At 28.3% G+C, this 19045-nt stretch overlaps 1 protein-coding gene across 4 annotated transcripts in view; it reads right to left on the bottom strand.

Annotated features, from left to right (window-relative positions):
• Nucleotides 1-4579, bottom strand: part of LOC119604243 (homeobox protein homothorax) — a 160595-nt gene extending 156016 nt beyond the window's left edge. Inside the window, exon 1 of one of the 4 annotated variants that reach the window (XM_037956744.1) lies at nt 2832-4579. In XM_037956744.1, coding sequence (XP_037812672.1) covers nt 2832-2846 — 15 coding nt within the window. In that variant the 5' untranslated portion in view covers nt 2847-4579. The remainder of the gene's footprint in view (nt 1-2831) is intronic. The other 3 variants (XM_037956734.1, XM_037956758.1, XM_037956752.1) reach the window with 3 other exon arrangements.
• Between the last annotated feature and the right edge of the window lie 14466 nt (nt 4580-19045).

Raw genomic sequence — 19045 nt, 5'->3', positions numbered from 1 at the left:
AATTAAAATTTACGCAAACACTTGAACTTTTTCTCTGCTCACTCACGCACATTTTTTTTTCAAAACATAACAGCTTATGTTTGAAAATAATAAAAACCATGTTAATTTAATTAAATATAATTTCCGTTAAAAATAAAATTTAGCACAATTTTATAAATTGAAAAAAAAAACTAAAAGTATTATATTTAAAATTTTCTCTTTACAAAAAATATTCATTTATCTTTTTTATAAAATTTATCAAAATTTTATTGTGAATGCATTTTATAATGATTTTGAATCTTTAAGTTTGTTACATAGTTTTCGCTACCAAACTCCTAACACTGGCTGCGTGCCTAAAGATAATTGATCAAGCCATGTAGAACTTTTTTTTTTAAAGATTTTATCAGTAATTAGAACTAGTTAAAACAATTCTGATATAATACTCAACAAAATTAACAAGAGAACATATACAAAAAAAACTTTATAAAAAACAATTGTTTTGAAAATTTAAACAAAAACTGCAACAACAACAAATAGCTTAAAAATAATTAATAAGGGTTAAAAATTGAATATTTAATTAAAATATTTAGAAAAAAATAGACATAAATTTTTAATTAAATAAAAAGAGAAGTAATAAATTTAGCACTAAATAAAAAAGATTTCAAAACTTTATTTCAATAAAATATTAAAATTTATTTCTATCAAAAAAGTTTTTGTTTTCGAATTCAAATTTATTTTAAATTTAAAAAAAAAAAATATTTATGAACTCTTATAACACGATCAGGTATTTAAAGTTATAGAGTTATATAGAGAATTTAGTTATGTATGTCATGCGTGAATTGTTAGAGTTTTGAATTTTAAAGAAAATCTGAAATTTTGTGAAATTCTTTTAATCTCTATTACTTTGACAGTTATAAACAAAACTTTGGGAAATTATAACATTAACAATTATAAGACATGATCTGTAATTTTTAATAAAAATATCAAAAAAAAACTTTGGATTAAACAGTATTAGGGCATTATGAGTATAAACTTCATTTCAATAAAATATTAAAATTGATTTTTATGAAAAAAGTTTTACTTAATTAATTTTTTTCAAAATTTTTAAGAGAAATCTTTATAAACTATTATAACACGATCAGGTATTTAAAGTTATAGAGTTATAGAGAATTTATGTATGTATATCATGCGTGAATTAGGAGAGTTTTGAATTTTTAAGGAAAATGTGAAATTTTGTTGCATTCTTTTAATCTCTAATACTTTGACAGTTATAAACAAATTTCAACATTAGCAATTATAAGACATGATCTATAATTTTTAATAAAAATATCAAAAAAAAAAAACTTTTGTATTAAACAGTATTAGGTCTTTTTACTAAAATATTAAAATTTATTTTTATGAAAAAAGTTGCAGTTTCTTTAAAACGATCAGGTATTTAAAGTTATAGAGTTATAGAGAATTTATGTATGTTTATCTTGTGTGAATTGGGAGAGTTTTCAATTTTTAAGGAAAATCTGAAATTTTGTGAAATTCTTTTAATCTCTATTACTTTGACAGTTATAAACAAATCTTTTGGAAATTTCAACATCAACAATTATAAGACATGATCTATAATTTTTAATAAAAATATGAAACAAATCTTTGGATTAAACAGTATCAGGACATTGTGAGTATAAACTTTAAAACTTCATTTCAATAAAGCTACTGGTTAAAAGTTTTAAGGCCCGTTACCCAGCAAAAATAAAGCGAAGTACTTCCAAAAGAATAACATTTATCACCACTTCAAAAGTAGCAATTAGTGAATTTTTGTAATTTTTGAGAAAGTGATGTTTAATGACTTCCGAAGAAGTGAAAATAATTTTATTTTTTTTAATGCTAAAGATATATTTTTTTGTTCTTATATTTTTGTGTGTTTAAATGTATCTATTACCCTTATTAATGTTAATATTATTTAAGTCAAATTATTTGTATTCCATAATAATACAATTTCACTTACGAATAACTTCCAAAAAAAGAGCATAATAATTACTTCTTAAGAATGACTTCAGAAGTAGTGAATTTGGAATCAAAAAGGGCATCCCTCCTATGGGAAGGAAAAAAGGACATCCCTCCTATGACAAGCCTGTGTTAAAATCATCACTTCTTCAAGTCTTTTTCAGTACTTTCATGGAGTAAATTCTACTTCTTTTTCGCTTCTTTGGAAGTTCTTTTTTTGCTGTGTATATCAATATTAAGTTATCGTTGGACCGGCATATATTCTGCCGTTTAAAATAATTTTTATATGAAAACTGTCAGTTTAACTTAAGGATAAAATAAAACCAGACCAGAAGATAATCAGGGCTAGAGATCATTATAATTTTCTCTTTTAAACGAAAATTTAGGAAATATTATTAAGAAAAGTATGATCAATAACATGCTAAACATATTCTAACAAATAGTTCATCATAAATTTTAACAATTCTTCAAATTTCACAAAATTCTTAAAATTAATAAAATTTCTCAAAATTTTTAAAAATTCAAAACCAATAAACAAAATATTCTCAAATTTGAAACAGATCTGAAGCAATTTATAATAATTGTGTTTGCAAAAACAATTAACTTAGAAAATTTACTACAACAAAGTAAAGATGTCAGTTTGCAAAACTTGATAAAAATGCTAACATAAACTTAAGAAATGATATTTCGCAAAAATAACAATTTACAATTTTTAAAAAAAAATTTACCGTCGCAAAAAAATTTTCAAAAAAATTTTTTTTTTTAAATTTCACTTTTCCCATAACAGCTTTTTCTTTGTGTGTCCTAATATTTATATATATATTTTTTTTATAGAAAACATTCACAATAATACTCACCCTAGGTTGAGCCATTAATGCTCTAGGAGCTACGTCCAACCCGATTTGTGCCACTTTTTAGTAAAAAGAATTTAAACAAAAGAAAAAACTACACTCAACTTTATTCCCAGCAAAGAAGAAAATTGAAGTGTAGAATTTTATATTTTTACTAATTTTAAAATAAATATTTTTCCGTTTATAGTTGTAGTTATTAATTTATTGAGTTATGCACTTTCTTTTTTCAAAATTAAAAGCAAGATTATTATTCTTTTTTGAGAAAAAAAAAAACAAAAAAAATCACTTGTCACTTTTTTTACAAAAAAAATAAACTAAAAATTTAAAAAAATTTCTGCTTAGCTTGCTTGTTATTTTTTATTTAAATTATTTTGTTATGTTAAAATATTATGTTGTTGTTGTTTGGTTATAGGTTAGGCACATTTATATTTTATTTTTTAATTCTTTTTGGATTTTCTTCTTTTTAAAAATGAAATTTGAAATTTTCTTTTTCGTATACAAATTTTCAATATATAGATTTTGTTGTTTTAAGTAAAAATGGTTGTTGTTGTTGCTTTCATTTAAATAATTTATTTTTAAATTGTAGGGTTGCGTGGTGTAGACTTGTTCTTCAGTAGATAGATTTTTTGGTAGATTTTTCTTGTTTGTTTGTTGTTATTTTCTGAAGTAGATGTCATAAATCCATTTTTTTTTTTGTTATTGAAGTGTTAATTTTTTTTCTTTTTTGTTTGAAATAAAGCAAGGTCTTTAATTAATTTTGAACAAAAATATATAACGAAGAGGAATTTTGTTGTTGTTTCTTTAATGTTTAAATCGTATACATAAGTTGTGTTAAGAAAACAAATTTTTTGCTTTTTTCCAGTTATTATTTTGTTATCACAGTTCCTCTAAAATTAGGATTTTTAGACAAACAAACATTAGTGTTTTTTCTTTATTTTAAACCAAAAAATAATAAAAATTAATTTTAAAACCAAAACGAAAAAATCGCGCGCGCGAAAAAAAGCGACGGCTTTTTTAACCGTTTATTTTGAATGTTTTTTTGTTTTGTTTATAAATGTTGTAGCTTTCAACTGCTTTTCAATATTTTTTATTGTTGTATTTGTTTTTAAGTTCCTTTTTTTCTCTAAAACCCGTTACCGTTACACAATTTTCACGTTTATTATTTTTAATTTCAGTTAAACAAAATGCTGTGTTATACTTTTGTTTAAAGTTTTGTTTTCAATATTTATTACTTCAACATATTTTGTTGTTGTTTTTTAGACTTTTTTGCAAAAATTTTTTGCCGACGTTATTTTTGCGTTTTTTTCTAAGGAAAAACTTTTTCTATTTTGAAACAATAAACTTTCAAGCATTAATGTTTGGAAGTTATTTATGTTTTGTAAAATATTTTTTCTAATAAATAATAATATTTTGTTTTTTTTTTTAAATATTGTTATAAATTTTTATTATTATTGTTGTTTTGTGTTGTCTTCTTGTTGTTCTTTTTGTTACTCGTCGTGTCGTCTATAACACAGCACAGCACGTCGTACGCGTTTCGAAGGCAAATACACACTGGGCTTGTCAATCACTTCGAAAACTAAACTTGGCGGGGGTAAATAAACGACCAAACACACAGATACTTTTTCCTCAAAAAACGTGAGAGTGTATACGTCATTTTTCTACACACAGATATTAATGTTGCTGTTGTTGCTTTCTTCTGCTTCTACAAGTTGAGATACTAGCAGTGTAGTGGTAGTAGATTGACTCTCATATGTTTTCTTTGGTTTTAATGGATGGTTGCTCGGTCGGTCGGTCGGTAGGTACATAGATGGATGGATAGATGTAGCTGTATGTCTGTACGATTGTAGGTAGGTAAGCAACAATTGTGCCATTAAAACTCAGATATTTTCAAATAAATTTTATTTTTAAATGCCTGCCTGTTAAAACGTATGGGTAAGACAAGGAAAACTACCTGTTTATGAGGGCCATAAATAACATACAACAGAAAGAGACAATATAGCATCTGACAAAATAAAATACAGTACAGCACAGCAGCAACAACAACAACTACGACCACAGAGCAGCAATAACACCCAACTAAAGAGAAAAGCGCATGTGTATAAATCACATTTTATTGTAAAACACGAACTCATAATTTAAGAGCACAATCATTTAACACTCTCGCTCTAGTATACGGCGAATTTATCTTTAACAACTCTTTACTCATTTAAGCTATTTTTTACAAACAAATAAATCATTTTTAATAAATAATTTAATATATTTCAAAATTCCTTAAATTTATGCGCTATTAGCAAAATTAAATTTTTTAATTAATATATTTTTGCTCTTAATTTTCTTTATGAAATACTCTTATTTGTTGAAAGCTCTTTGACTCTTTAAATTTTACTCTTTAATATTATATTATAGTTAATTTTTTACATTAGTATTTGTTTGGTTTTTTTTTTCTGCTGTTCTTTTTAAATGTTATTGTTATTATTGTTGTTGCAATTTTTTATTTGAAATTTATTTGTCTTTAGATGAAATGAGACGGCTTATAATCACTTCATATTGTGTGTTAAAAAAAGGCAAAACCAAAAAAATACAAGAAACGAATGAAAAAAAAACAAGATTGAAGTGAATTTTGCTTGACTGTTTTAAAGCATTTGCTATTGTATAAATGAAACGTAAGGTATAATGGCTTATATGAGTGTGTTCTTGTTGTTGTTGCTGTAGTATTTGTTTTTAAGTTGGCTCCCTGCAGAGTGTTGCCAATAAGTGCGAAATGATGGATGCTCCTAAGAAAGCTTGGGGAAATTACCTTGAAAGGCTGAAGGTATGGACATTCTGCAAATAAAAATAACATCTATGTCTATCACGAAAATTAATTATCCAAACTGATTACTAACTAGTCTAACGAATAAGCACTAAAACGTATGCCTTATAGCCCCATTTTCTAGGTGATAGGCATCTAATTCGATTCAGTTTACTTTCAAACAATCCGTTGCCAATTGTGAGCTTACCACGTTTTTTAACAATTAGACAACGGATGTGTATAAAATTTAGATTTCGACAACGAATTGTTGCAATGTTGACAACGTTGCGTTGTCAACATTACATAGTGTTGTCGTACGTATATATATATTTTGACAACGGTAGGTTTTGAAAAATTATAAACTCTTTGGTGTCAATTTGGTACCAGGCGTGTATATTTCCTATTCCCTCTGTATATAAATTCAGTTGGGAAACAATAATTATCTCAAATTTCCCATTAACCTGTTGATAATGAATTGGCAACTACGGGAAGGGAATTGAAATCCGATTTGCCTATATTAGGTTTAATGGGCCAGCAGTTCTAAGTTAGTTACAGTTGAACCTAAAAACATAGATTTTCAAATAGTATGATCTTTCAAAACGTGGTATGACAAATATTAAATATCAAGCTAATTTTAATCTGTAAGAAATCTTGACAGTCTAAGCTCATGATGCTCTCAACATTCTCTGAATCGGGGCAAAATTGGTACAATTGTACTTTTTTTGATACAATTCGATCGGTCAAATTTTACTAAACATCGGAACAGTCTAATGACTAATCTATAGTTTTAAACTAGACATTTAACTTCCTATATAATAGCCTATTGCGCAGTCAATGGACTAGTACATTGATTAATGAACTTGCTTGTTAATACATACAAATATTGATAAGTTTACTGACTGAAGAAGTCGGCTTGAAGTGCTTATGCTTTATATTGATATCAGTTTAAGTTTGGTACAATCGGATAGAAAAAAGTACACTTTTAAAGCTGTACAATTGTACATTGTGCAGCTTTATTTCATTCTCAACATTTGGGTGTTAGTTCATAACGAAGTAACTCCCTATTTTACCATTTGCGGCCGGGCGCAAGATCTTTCTCCTCTGGGGTGTATCGAAATTTTATCATATCATAACTTTTCTGTTTTATATGTAAAAAGATGAAATGTTGTCATTATTTAAAAAAGAAACTGGGGACTTAGTTCATTCGAATTTGGGAGTTTAATTCAAACTAATGGGGTCCTAATTTATTTCTAATATTTATTCATAACGAATTAACTCCCCAATAATTAGGGACTTAGTACATTATCGATTTGGGGATTTAGTTCATTGGGAACTTCTTTCGTAGCGCCCCAGATTCGAAGTCATGGTCCCCCCCTTGGTTAGGAGGGAACCACAGAGCCAATACAAATTTAAGATGCATTAATATCCACTTATTTTATTCTGATCTTTGGCAATCGACTATACGAGTCTAACACATCAACAGATAATGTCCTGAAGATTCCGAAAATTATGATTTAACATGACTGTCACTGAACTGACCAAAAATATGTACCTACTTCTACTTATTTGTTTGGGGTTAAATTTTTGTCACTTTTGGACGGTTAAAATGTGTGTCCTTTTGGGGAAAATATTCTGAGTAAAGAAACATTTTACAAAGGGAATAATTAAATACTAATGTGGATTCTTAACATAAGGCCAGAGACATTTTGTAGCAAGAATGTATAGTCGGGCATGGTCGACCATATGCTAAAAACGGGAATTACTTTTAATATTAAAGTATTTAAGTTGTTTTTGCCTTAATTCCGAAATATTATAACAATTTGTTGACAAAAAATGATTTTCTGAAAGGGGTTATATGGGGCCAAGGGAATACATATATGAGGGCTAAGTAAAAAAAAGGACCTATTTCAACCATTCGTCCTTGGGTCAATTGCGACCTGAACACATACATAGTTTAATCGGCTCAGAAAGTGATTCTTAACCGATTGGTATACTCTAAGGTATTACCAATATTTTTGGATGTTACAAACGCTTAAAAAACTAAATTTAAAATTTATATTAAAAATGTCCTTTATCGCAATTTGGCAATTGGCAAACACTTCCGCCACAACAACTTTCCACACCAAGTGGCAACTCTTGAATTTTCCGTCAACATCAACAACGTCGTCGACATGAAATAAATACAGCAACAAGCTTTTAGCAAAAACCAATCCCCATTTGTTATATTCGCTTGAGTGAGTGGCAGTTTTGCATCACAATTTTTGTTCAGTCAAAATTGTTGAAAAATGTATGTGCGAGTATGTATTAACCATACAACAACAAAACCAACTCAACATTAACGCTTTACACTCTTTTCTTTTTTTACTGTTTTTGTTCTTGTTGTTGTTGTTGGTTTTATAAGCGAATATTGTAGCAAAGACAGCAAGCAACACAAGAACAAAAAGGTGGGTTGGTTTGTTTAGGTTTCTTTTCATGTGGTTGTTGTTATTGCCGTTTTTGTATTAACAACAAAAAAGTGGGTGGGATTGGGTTGTTTTTTCCCAGCAGCTACAACAACAACAGCAGCAGAAAAATTAAAATAATAGCCCACAATGAAAACAACAACAATAAATAGAGTTATAAAGGTAAAACCAACTAAAAGGAATTACACTCACTTGTGTATTTTTTATAACATTATTATTTTTTTTTTTTGTTATTTTATATGAATATTTTTATACTCTTATTTCATTTCAACAAACTCTTTAGTTTGTAAAGCAGAAAAAACAAAAACAACTTTAGTTAATGTATTTTTATAAACAGAGTTGTTTATAATACAAAACATGTAAGAGTGTTTGTAATTGAGCTTTTCTTTTTTTTTTTTTTGTTTTGCAAGGAAAAACACTGCTCATTTTTCTTTCTTCGTTAGATTTGTTTTTTTTTCTATTTCTTTACAAAACTTGGTCTTGTTAGATGCGCAATGGTGTTGCAAAACAGAAACAACATTTTGTTTTTGAGTATTAGTTATTGTTGTTATTGTACCCATAGCCGTAGTAGTAGAGTCTGATGTCTTGGCTATAGTAGTTGTGGCAGTAGCAAGTAGTAGTAGTAGTTTAGTTTAATAGAAAATATATAGATTTGTTAGAGAAATTTTTCTTCTTCGTCTTAGTATTTTGGCCATATAATAATGACAAAAAGGTAACGCCTTCAAAATTTATAAAATTTGCAATTTCTTTTCAAAATGAAATGTAGGAAAAAATGCAAACAAAAATAATGTTGGGAATAAGACACAACAAAAACAGCAGCTAACACATCACATTAGCAGCAGAAACTCACAGTACTGTAACTCAAGATAAACATGTTAAATTTTAAAAATATAATATTTTTGTTTTGAAACAGAAATTCTTTAAATTAAAAAAATAACAAGAAAAATTATATGTAAATATTGTAAACAGTTGATTTACAATTAATTTTATTGCATATTTTTAATTGTGAAAATTATTAATAAATAATAAGTTGGTATTATTAAATTATTAAAAATTTAATTGTATATGTTCATACATACATATGTATATGCAAATTGCTATAATAATGGGAAATTTTCTAAAGCTTTTTTTAATTAAATAGGATTTTCAAGGAATTTTGAAATTATCTTTTGATTTTCTTCTATTGAATTCAGATTTATTATTTAAAAAACTCAAAGTTTTGTTATTAATTGTGTGTTATAACTTTAAGCAAATGTTGACAGATATTACTATTTATTGTAAATTACAATAAAATCCTCCTTTAATAAAAACTATTATATAAATGAAGATATTAAAATGCAATATCTATCTGTTTTCTGGATATTGACCAAAAGTTCTGCACGTTAAGGCACGTTCACACCTATCAAATATTTGACGAAATAACGTGACCCCTAAAAATTTACATTTTGAGTTTCTATAAATATAGATGAATTCACATAAGCATAATATATTTTTAAAATTATCACTTTCGAACTTCTTTATTATTTGTTTCAATCGTTCTTGCATTTACAAAAATTATGTAAGATAAAAAAGAAATTTACAAAAAATAGCGGTCACGTCTTTTTCGTCAAATATTTGATAGGTTTGAACGTACCTTTTGAATTATTTTAAAAACACATATTGACTCAAAATCGTGGGCCGATATTTCTCAAACCTTAGGGTGAAATTAAGCCTCCTAGCTCCACCTATGTGGATCCTATCGTTCGTTTAACAGAAAGGCAGAATATGTACAATTTTGTGAGTCTACGACCAATCATCTTGTTCAACACCTTCAGGCACAAAACTAAATCGCTGGAGTTTTTATGGGTATGAGTTCACAACACACTTTATTTTGAAATATATTGATCATTTTTGGCGAAGGATAATATCCTTTTATAAAAAAGATCTTAGTTTTCTTTGGAATTAACAATTTACTGTAGATTTTAACTCGAAATTATTGAGAGTAATTTTCGATTAATCGTGTGTATTTACGAAATTTTTGACACCCATTTCGAAAAGATTCCAGAAATGTTTTTGATTTAACCTTTGTAATATAATTGTTTTTTTTTTTAACTTTTCTAGTCTTTAGTACATTAAAACGCATCGTTTGAGAGGTATTTATTAAAAAAGTTGTCCACGGGACACCCTAACTTATGTATATAGTTCTTGGGGAAGAAGGAAACTTTTATAATAATATCATTCTAACCTTTAATGACATAAAAGAATTCAGCTTCAAGCTGCCAAAGTAACATTGATGTATTTTAGTCGTTTTAAGATCTCTTCACCAAATCAATCACCAATCTTTAAAAAATACGTTTACGTTTCTAACACATCGAAATATCGCTTGTAGACCCAACAAAGTATATGTATATTTATATATTGCTGGGTGCTTATAAATTATATGAAGATCTAGACTTGTCCGTCCGTCTATTGAATGAACGATAGGGCTTAGAGGAAAGAAAATTTTTCCATAATCTTCTGTATTGATCAATAATGTTTGATATTGAAAATACCAAACGTCTTCTTGTAGCCCCTACAAAATTTGCGAGTACGCCGCACATGCGTGTAAAGAGTACATTAAATGACCAGAATTAGTCCAAATATATGGAAAAAACAAATTCCATTATTTCAACTAGCCCCTATACAACCGGACCTCCTGGCTTTGCAGGTGATAAATATGCAAAAATTCTAATAACTCTACAAAAATAGCACAACTACGTTGCATTTGTGATGAAAAACTGATTTCAGATAGGAACCGATGATCCCAACAAAATTTTGATTGGTCTCTTTATGTTGACATACGAATGTAATCGGAATACCAGTATTTATAAGAGAATTGATGACGTTCAAGCATTTTCACAGGAAGACTTTGTGGTGATAGGGGTCAAATAAGGGCCGATCACTAGGAAATTTTGTATTAATAATTGTGCTTATATTAATTAAGGCAAAATTCAACATAAATGCTTTATTATTAAAAGTAATGAACATACAAATGGTGTAGAGTATCATCCCAATAAGCATTTTTGCTGGAATTAAAGTGTAAATCAAATTTAATTCCAGTCAAACATTCAAATTTCAAGTGTTGAAATACACTTGCATTACACTTTAATTCAATAGCACTCTCCAGTGAAAAGGAAACTTCACAGAAAAAAATATGCACATTTTTTTTCTTAACAATCGTTTGCTTAAATTTAATTTCAATTTTTATAAATATTTTTATTTGGGTTTATAACGAATTTGTTTGATGTTCACACAGAAGGAAAATATTTTCTAACAAACACTTTATTGAAATAAATTTAATTTTCAGTAAATATTTTTACTGATTCAATAAATGATTTTGTTTGAGTTTTATTTTTATGTCAGCATATGGAATACAACAATAAAACCAGTTTTGGAATGTACTAAAATGAATTGATATAATTCTTATTTGGTTTATAACATTTAATGTATAAGTGTTTCAGTTTTCACAGTACAAAATAATAGTTTCTAGAATTAGAAACGTTTTCTTAAAAATGTTGTAAGTATATATGTAATTTTTTACAAATTTTAGTTTTAAATTTTTTAGTAAAATTTTTGTTTAAATTTAGTATATATTTTTTAACAAAATTTTTATAGATTCAATAAAAAATTTTGCTTATTATTATTGCCAAAATACAATAAATAATTTAACTGTTTCAGATAACCTATTTGCTTGAATTTCAGTACAAATACTAATAACTTTTGTTATTGTTTCAGTAAAATAATTGTTTGGAAATGTTGTGAATATTTATTAATGTTTTTCGTAAATAGTATATTATTTTAATAAGAAAAATCCTGAAATTTTTTCAATAAAGGATTTACGAATTTGAGTACTTGATTTTACGAATTTCGTGATAGGTCCTATTTTAGTAAAAAAAATACTTGGCTTTATGAATTTTTTGTTTGATTTTGAATTCCATTTTTTTCTGTGTTGAATTCAAGTCGAACATTATAATGTTATTACAGTTTAATTCAAGGCTTGAATAACATTACAACTCGAGTAGAAAAAATGCTTAAATTCAATCTTTGAAATACAGTTTAATTCAAACCTTGAATTTTAATGTAATTCCTATCGAAAAAGTAATTACATTCAAGCACCTATAATATACATATATGTATATATATTTATGTACATATGTATTAGCTGTAGGTGTAACATACTACCACATATCTTAAAATTTAACAGACATAATTAAGACATTTATTAATAATAAATAAGAAATGAATGAGGACAAAATTACATACATATTTATACATTTTACATGGCAAAAACTTGTATAAAACATAATTTACAGGATCACTCTGTTTCTTTAACATTACAAATAAATCAGCAAAGATCTTGAAAGAACGCATCAACCAGAAATATTTGCATTATTCTATATACATTCGTGCCTATATCAAAGAATATTTTCTACATTAATCCCGTTTTGGGTTGGTTTAATCTGCATACATACCTTTTATTGCAATTGGATTCATTGATTTTTATAAATTCTGACACCAACATTTGCTGTTCTATTTTGTTGCATTGAAGTAAAAATATGAACATTTTTATTATTAATATTTTTAATTTATTTTCAAGTTTGACAAGAAAATTTGGTTTGAAAACATTATTTGACTTTTACTTGAAAATAAAACTGGAATTAAAATTGAATTATAATTAAATTTCAAGCACTTGAATTTATAATTTTTGAGTGCTTATTGGGTATGATCGGTTAGTTTTATATTATCGTGGTTAGAGGAACAGGATCTTAATTTTGGAATTGGACTATAGAGTAGTCAAACGCGTTTTCCAATAATAAATATAGATGTTTGTTAGAAATAATTTTCGAAAGAATAATTCCTTCAGAAATGCTTTCGAGTAGTTTGCTATTGAAAACCGGTCCATATATTCCGGTTTTCATATTCTATATTCGATATATATGTACATATATCCGAATGTATAACCTATTTCAAAAGAACAATGTTTCTAAGAACATTCATGATATGTAGGCCACTACCTATCTAAGGGTTTCTGTCCTTATATGTAATTCTAAAATATTAAAAAATTTTACAAAAAATTTTACTATTTCTAAAGTTTCAAATTCGCTTTAAATTTCTGTTTCAATTTTAAACTTCTAAACTAAAACCCCTAACAAATTGACGTTGTTTTTTTAATGAAATTAACACCTTTTGAAAAATTAGTTTTTCGCTTGTTTTTCAATTTGATTTAAGTACTAACAAATATTGTTGTCTGCGTATTTGCGCTGTTATTTTTTTATTTATGTGTGTATGTAGTGTAATAGTAACAACAACATCATGTTAGTAACAAGATACAAAATACAACAATAAAAAAAAAACTGAAAATAAAAACAAATAGATGGCAGTTTTAAAAAAGTGGTTAACACATATTTTGTAGCAATTTTTCATTAGAACAGGCACAACAGCAATAGCAGCAACAATCGGCGGCAGTAGAAATAAAAACAATGAAAAACTAACAACAAGAACGATAGAGATAAATGTTTGAAAGAATTTTAAGGCTCAACATACATATGAATATATATAGACTCAAAAATTCTGAACTAGATCAATATTATGTGTTATGGGCAAAATTTTAAGTAATAAAATTTAATTATATACAAGAAAATATATTTAAATTGTTTGAAATGAAAGGATTAAAGTTTGAATCCAGATGAATTCGTAATATCAATTTGTTATCTTTAAAAATTTCAGTTTTAAAAAAATATTGGGGAATTTGAGTATGAAAGGATTTAGCACCATATTATAATAAAATATTATTATTATTTCTTTAGATAATTGTTTTGTAACAACATCTACTCTTTGTATGAAAACATGAATCACGTTTTTCTTGTCAATCTCAAAAATTTATTAAACATTTTCCTTTAAGGTCATTCATTTCTATAACTATTTAAAAATCTGCACTAAATGTTCCAATACAGTTTATTTCCTCTATATTCATAAATATGAGTTGATTGATTTCATTTCATCATTTTCCTATTCATTGGTAATGTGTTTGTTTGGTTTTCATATTTATATTTTTTCCCACAAAATACGAAAAATAAAAAATCCATAAATATGGCTTTAACTAGTCATTGTTTTTGTTGTTTTTATTTTTCTGGCTTCTTGTGATTTTCATTTTGCATAAATCAATATTTTTAAATTTCTTTTTTTTAATATTTATTATATTTTTGTTGTTTTCATTTGTTTTAAGCGGGAAAATTTTCTATTTTTCGTTAAGCAATAAAAGTCCTTTTAGTTTTTCCCATTTTATTTAGAGGCAAATAGCAAAAAGAAAAAAAATACTTAAATACATACTGCTACTACAACAGCAGCAACAACAACAAAATTTGATTAATTGCGGCAACATTGGGTAACTGCCACACATAGCCCAGACACATGGAGCGTGGCGTGGAGAGAGTAAGCAAGTTGTACAAATAAAAGGGTTTTTCGAAATTTGTCGAGTATTGGAAGTGTGAATGAACGAAATTTGTTGTTATTTAGTGTATATGGGACACAATTGTTGTTGTTGTTTTTGTAGTAGAGTATTATTTAGCAATATTGTTTAATATTGATTTTTTTTAGATATTTTTTGTACGTCATTTTATTTTTTTGCAGAATCATCAATATTATTGTTTTGAAAAAGTTTTGATTTACTTAAAGTTCAATAAAGAAATTATATTTTGGAAAAATTTTACTTAAAGAGATTTGCTTAATTTGTTATCCTTAAGGAGTAATTAAACTTTCAAATGAATTTTAAAATAATAAATATAATTAGGTTACACGATATATTAAAAAAATATCGAGAACTTTTAATGCAAAAGGGTTCGAATTTAGTGCCCATAAACATTATCTCCTCAAATATGTGTGCTGCAAGCTACGTATTCAGTTCCAACGCAAAGAACTGTACAAATACGTTTTACCCCCTACCCTCGTGAATAACAAAAGCTATTGACCTGAGGTAGTGTCTAGTTTCCCATCCTCCCTAAGACGAATTACGGGCGATTTTTGAAATATTAGATATGAACTAAAGTTTATATACGTTTTAAACCATAAGTTCCAGATAGATAGATAGATAGATATATAGATAGATAGATAGATAGATAGATAGATAGATAGATAGATAGATAGATAGATAGATAGGTAGGTAGGTAGATAGATAGATAGATAGATAGATAGATAGATAGATAGATAGATAGATAGATAGATAGATAGATAGATAGATAGATAGATAGATAGATAGATAGATAGATAGATAGATAGATAGATAGATAGATAGATAGATAGATAGATAGATAGATAGATAGATAGATAGATAGATAGATGCTCGATCGCTCTGCTTCGTCGTAGTAGCTGCTCGTCGCTCGCTCGATCGCTGCTCGATGTAGATAGTCGTAGATAGCTAGATATCTCGCTCGCTCGCTCGATAGATAGTCGCTAGTAGTAGCTAGATGATAGATCGATAGATCTCGCTAGTAGCTCGAAGATGTAGACCGTGTTCCGAGTGGAATATCTTGGTCTAGCGTACATTATGACAAATACCCATAGGAATACGTTGCTACACGGATGACTCTAATTGGGGGACAAAGGACGATATCAAGTGATAAGTTAATCTTAGACTGTATTATATGTAAGAAAACTTTACGGAATACTCTCCCAGAGGTAAGGTTTACATCATATGGGTACCAAGCCACTCGAGAGTAGTCGGCAACGAGAGGGCGAATGTATTAGCTTTAAATGGAAGGGAGCTCGAGATAGTTATCCTGAACGCAAAACTATTCGACGAATCGAATGCTGAATTAAATATCTGGGCGTATAACAACAAAAAGGCAGTTCAGCGTACATGCTGCTTGGATATAAGTGGTGCCATGAGTACTCAGCCAATGCTCTGGAAACGTTGCTACATATTCCACCCATATGAGGCGGCACTTATAGCTGAATGGCTCATAACTTTGGGCGAACTACCCAAAGGAGATTATAGCACACGTCATCAATCTATACGGATCGCATAGCAGACACACAGTATGTCGGAAGCTATGAAACGCTGATCCCAGATAGAATATCTTGGTCAAGCGGAACATTAGAACAAATACCCGTATGAATACGCTGCTGCACGGATGGCTCTAAATTGGGGGACAAAGTGTGCCTGGGGTTCTATATTAAAGAAAAAGAACACAGAAAATACCATCGTTTACATAATCGCTACAAAAGCGTCCAGTCAGAAGTCCAAGCCATAACGGAATGCGTAAACTGGATAAAAATTAATAAATGCGCCCACAAGGCTTAACATATTTACCGACAGCCAAAAGGCAATTAGGGCGATGCCAAGTGATAAAGTTAGACCGTATTATATTGTAAGAAACCTTTAAGGGAATACTCTCCCAGAGGTAAGGTTTACATCATATGGGTACCAAGCCACTCGAGATTAGACGACACCGAGAGGGCGAATGTATTAGTCTTAAATGGAAGAGAGCTCGAGATAGCTAACCTGACGAATGCAAAACTATTCGACGAATCGAATGCTGAATTAAGTATCTGGGGGTAGAACCATAAAAAAACTATGGAGTGACTCTAATGAGAGAATAATGAGAAATCTCCACAAAATGAGCAAGACTGAGGTTAGTATGATGGTACTTATTCTGAGTGGACACACAGGACTATGGGCACAGCTATACAAAATTGAACTTGTGGATTCAGACGAATGTAGAGCATGTGCAGAGGACACGGAGCACTTTTTTTGCCACTGTCAGGCATTCCAAATATCTTTGGAGTGATATTATTAAGGATATATCCTCACGAACACTGATTAAAAAATTCTTAGGAATTATGTCCTAACCTAATCTAGTTAGTTATATATAAATAGATCTTCTATTTTAACCAATTTCTTTTACTAAATCTTTATCAAATATCCTCCACTGTTTATTAAGTTATTTAAATATCTATTCATGAGAACTGAAACAACAACTTCAACATCGAATGTAGTATGCTTGTATGCATGTATGTATATACTTTTAGCAGTTCTTCATTAAATTGGAATTTCATGAATAACTAATAAATTAAATTCCAATAAAACACTCACACAAACTCTCAACATGATGTTCATTTTCTTATTTTTAAATAAAATTATCAAAATGAAAAAAAAATATATATATAAAAGACAAGACAAGGACGCAAAGGAGTAGTAGCAGCAGAACAAACAACACACAGCAACCGCACTATAGGAAAATTACAAAAAAATACAATTTAAATTTGATAAAGTTTATTTTTATTTTTTCCTGCTGCTGCTTCTGTTGAATTTTCCTTATAAAAGGACAATGTAACTAAAATAAGCAGCAACAACAAAATGAACTTTTCAAGAAAAACTAGAAATATGCACTCTAAGGAAATTTAAATGAAATGAAAAAAATTTATAGAAAATTGTATTGAAAGAGCAAAAAAAAAAAAACTAATCAAATGATACTTTTATATATGAATTTAGAAAAAAAAATAAGTTAAATTTATTTACGTGTATGTGTAGTTTTGAAAAGTGGGAGGAGTGCAAGAAAAAAATATCCGCAACAGCAGCTGCACTATATTGCAAAGAAACTAAAGCAGAGATGGGAAAAGAAAAAGTACTTTTTAGTATTTAATTTGAAATTTTTTTATTCTCCATCTGAGATAAAAGCTCATTGGAGGAAATGAAAAGGTATATGTATTTCTGAAATAGTAGAATCTTTCAACATGTAAGAGGTTCCATTAATTTTTTTGTAATTTGGTCAAACATTTCATGTAAAACTAACGCGTGCAATGATTGTTTAAGATTGACAGGAAAGGGGAAAAGAACTAATCCAGAACTAGTTCTGTACAGTTTCTTTAAAGATAGTTCTCACTGTTTATATTATAAGGCAATTAGGAAAGATTTGAATGGGCTAGTAGTGGAAAGTTTTCTTTTTTAACTTTGATATACATAAATCTCAGGATAATATGTATAGAATTATTAACTACATATATCCCTAATTTGTATGATATTGTTGCTAATTTTATATTTAGTACTTTTTAACTTACAATAGTACCATTATCCCCAAGAATTCCTTTCTAACCTAAAGAAAACCAAAGAAACCCATTTTTTAAAAATGAAAATAACCAAGAAAAACAACAACAAACTATGTATAAATTTTTGTAGAGCAAAAAGAAAATATTGCATTTGGAAAACTTCCAATCCCAGGTCTCGCTTGATGGGGGATAGTAAAAATGTACCGAAGAAAAAAATTTCGAAAAAAGAAAGAAAATTATAAAGATTTTTCTTCAACATGCGCGCGACAATGAATTTTCTTTTCTTAAGAAGTATGACGACGACGAAGAAGAAGGACGATATAGAAAAAAACGGACATTTACTCAAACTTTTTCGTGAACAAAAATAAAAAATTTTCTTTAAACATTGGAGAAGAGCAATATGAAACGAGAACGACAAACAACAACGACGATGATGATGACGACGATATTATGATTTATACGGGGAGTCTCAATAAAACAGCAGCAGCAACAACACAATATGACGACTGCTTGCATGTGAGCAATATGAATGAGGAATTATTAGTGTTGTTGGTGAGCTAAAGTTGAATATGCTGCTGCTTTGTCGTTCTTGTTGGTAATGTAGAGTGATGATAATAATATTATCCCCCCACCCATAAATGTCTGTGAGAACAACAACTCAGTATGTATATTGAAGTGATTGTGTGTTGTATGTGTGCACTTGAGTATGGTCGAAATGAATGTTCAAACCCCAAAATATAGACAGACGACGCAACAACATTCGCACCAACATTTTACAGAGAAACATTTCTCATACAAGCCAAACACACACACACACACTTACATACATTCATACAAAGCATGAGTGGGGATGAATGGTTGGATAGACGGATGGATGGCTGGCTGGCTGGATGGATGGATAGATG

The sequence above is a fragment of the Lucilia sericata genome, unplaced genomic scaffold, assembly GCF_015586225.1.
Source record: "Lucilia sericata isolate MDLA Ls3-8-SP2 unplaced genomic scaffold, ASM1558622v1 Contig000012F_arrow, whole genome shotgun sequence".
In the NCBI taxonomy this organism is placed as follows: Eukaryota; Metazoa; Arthropoda; class Insecta; order Diptera; family Calliphoridae; genus Lucilia; species Lucilia sericata.
This window is presented reverse-complemented; position numbering and strand designations above follow the sequence as displayed.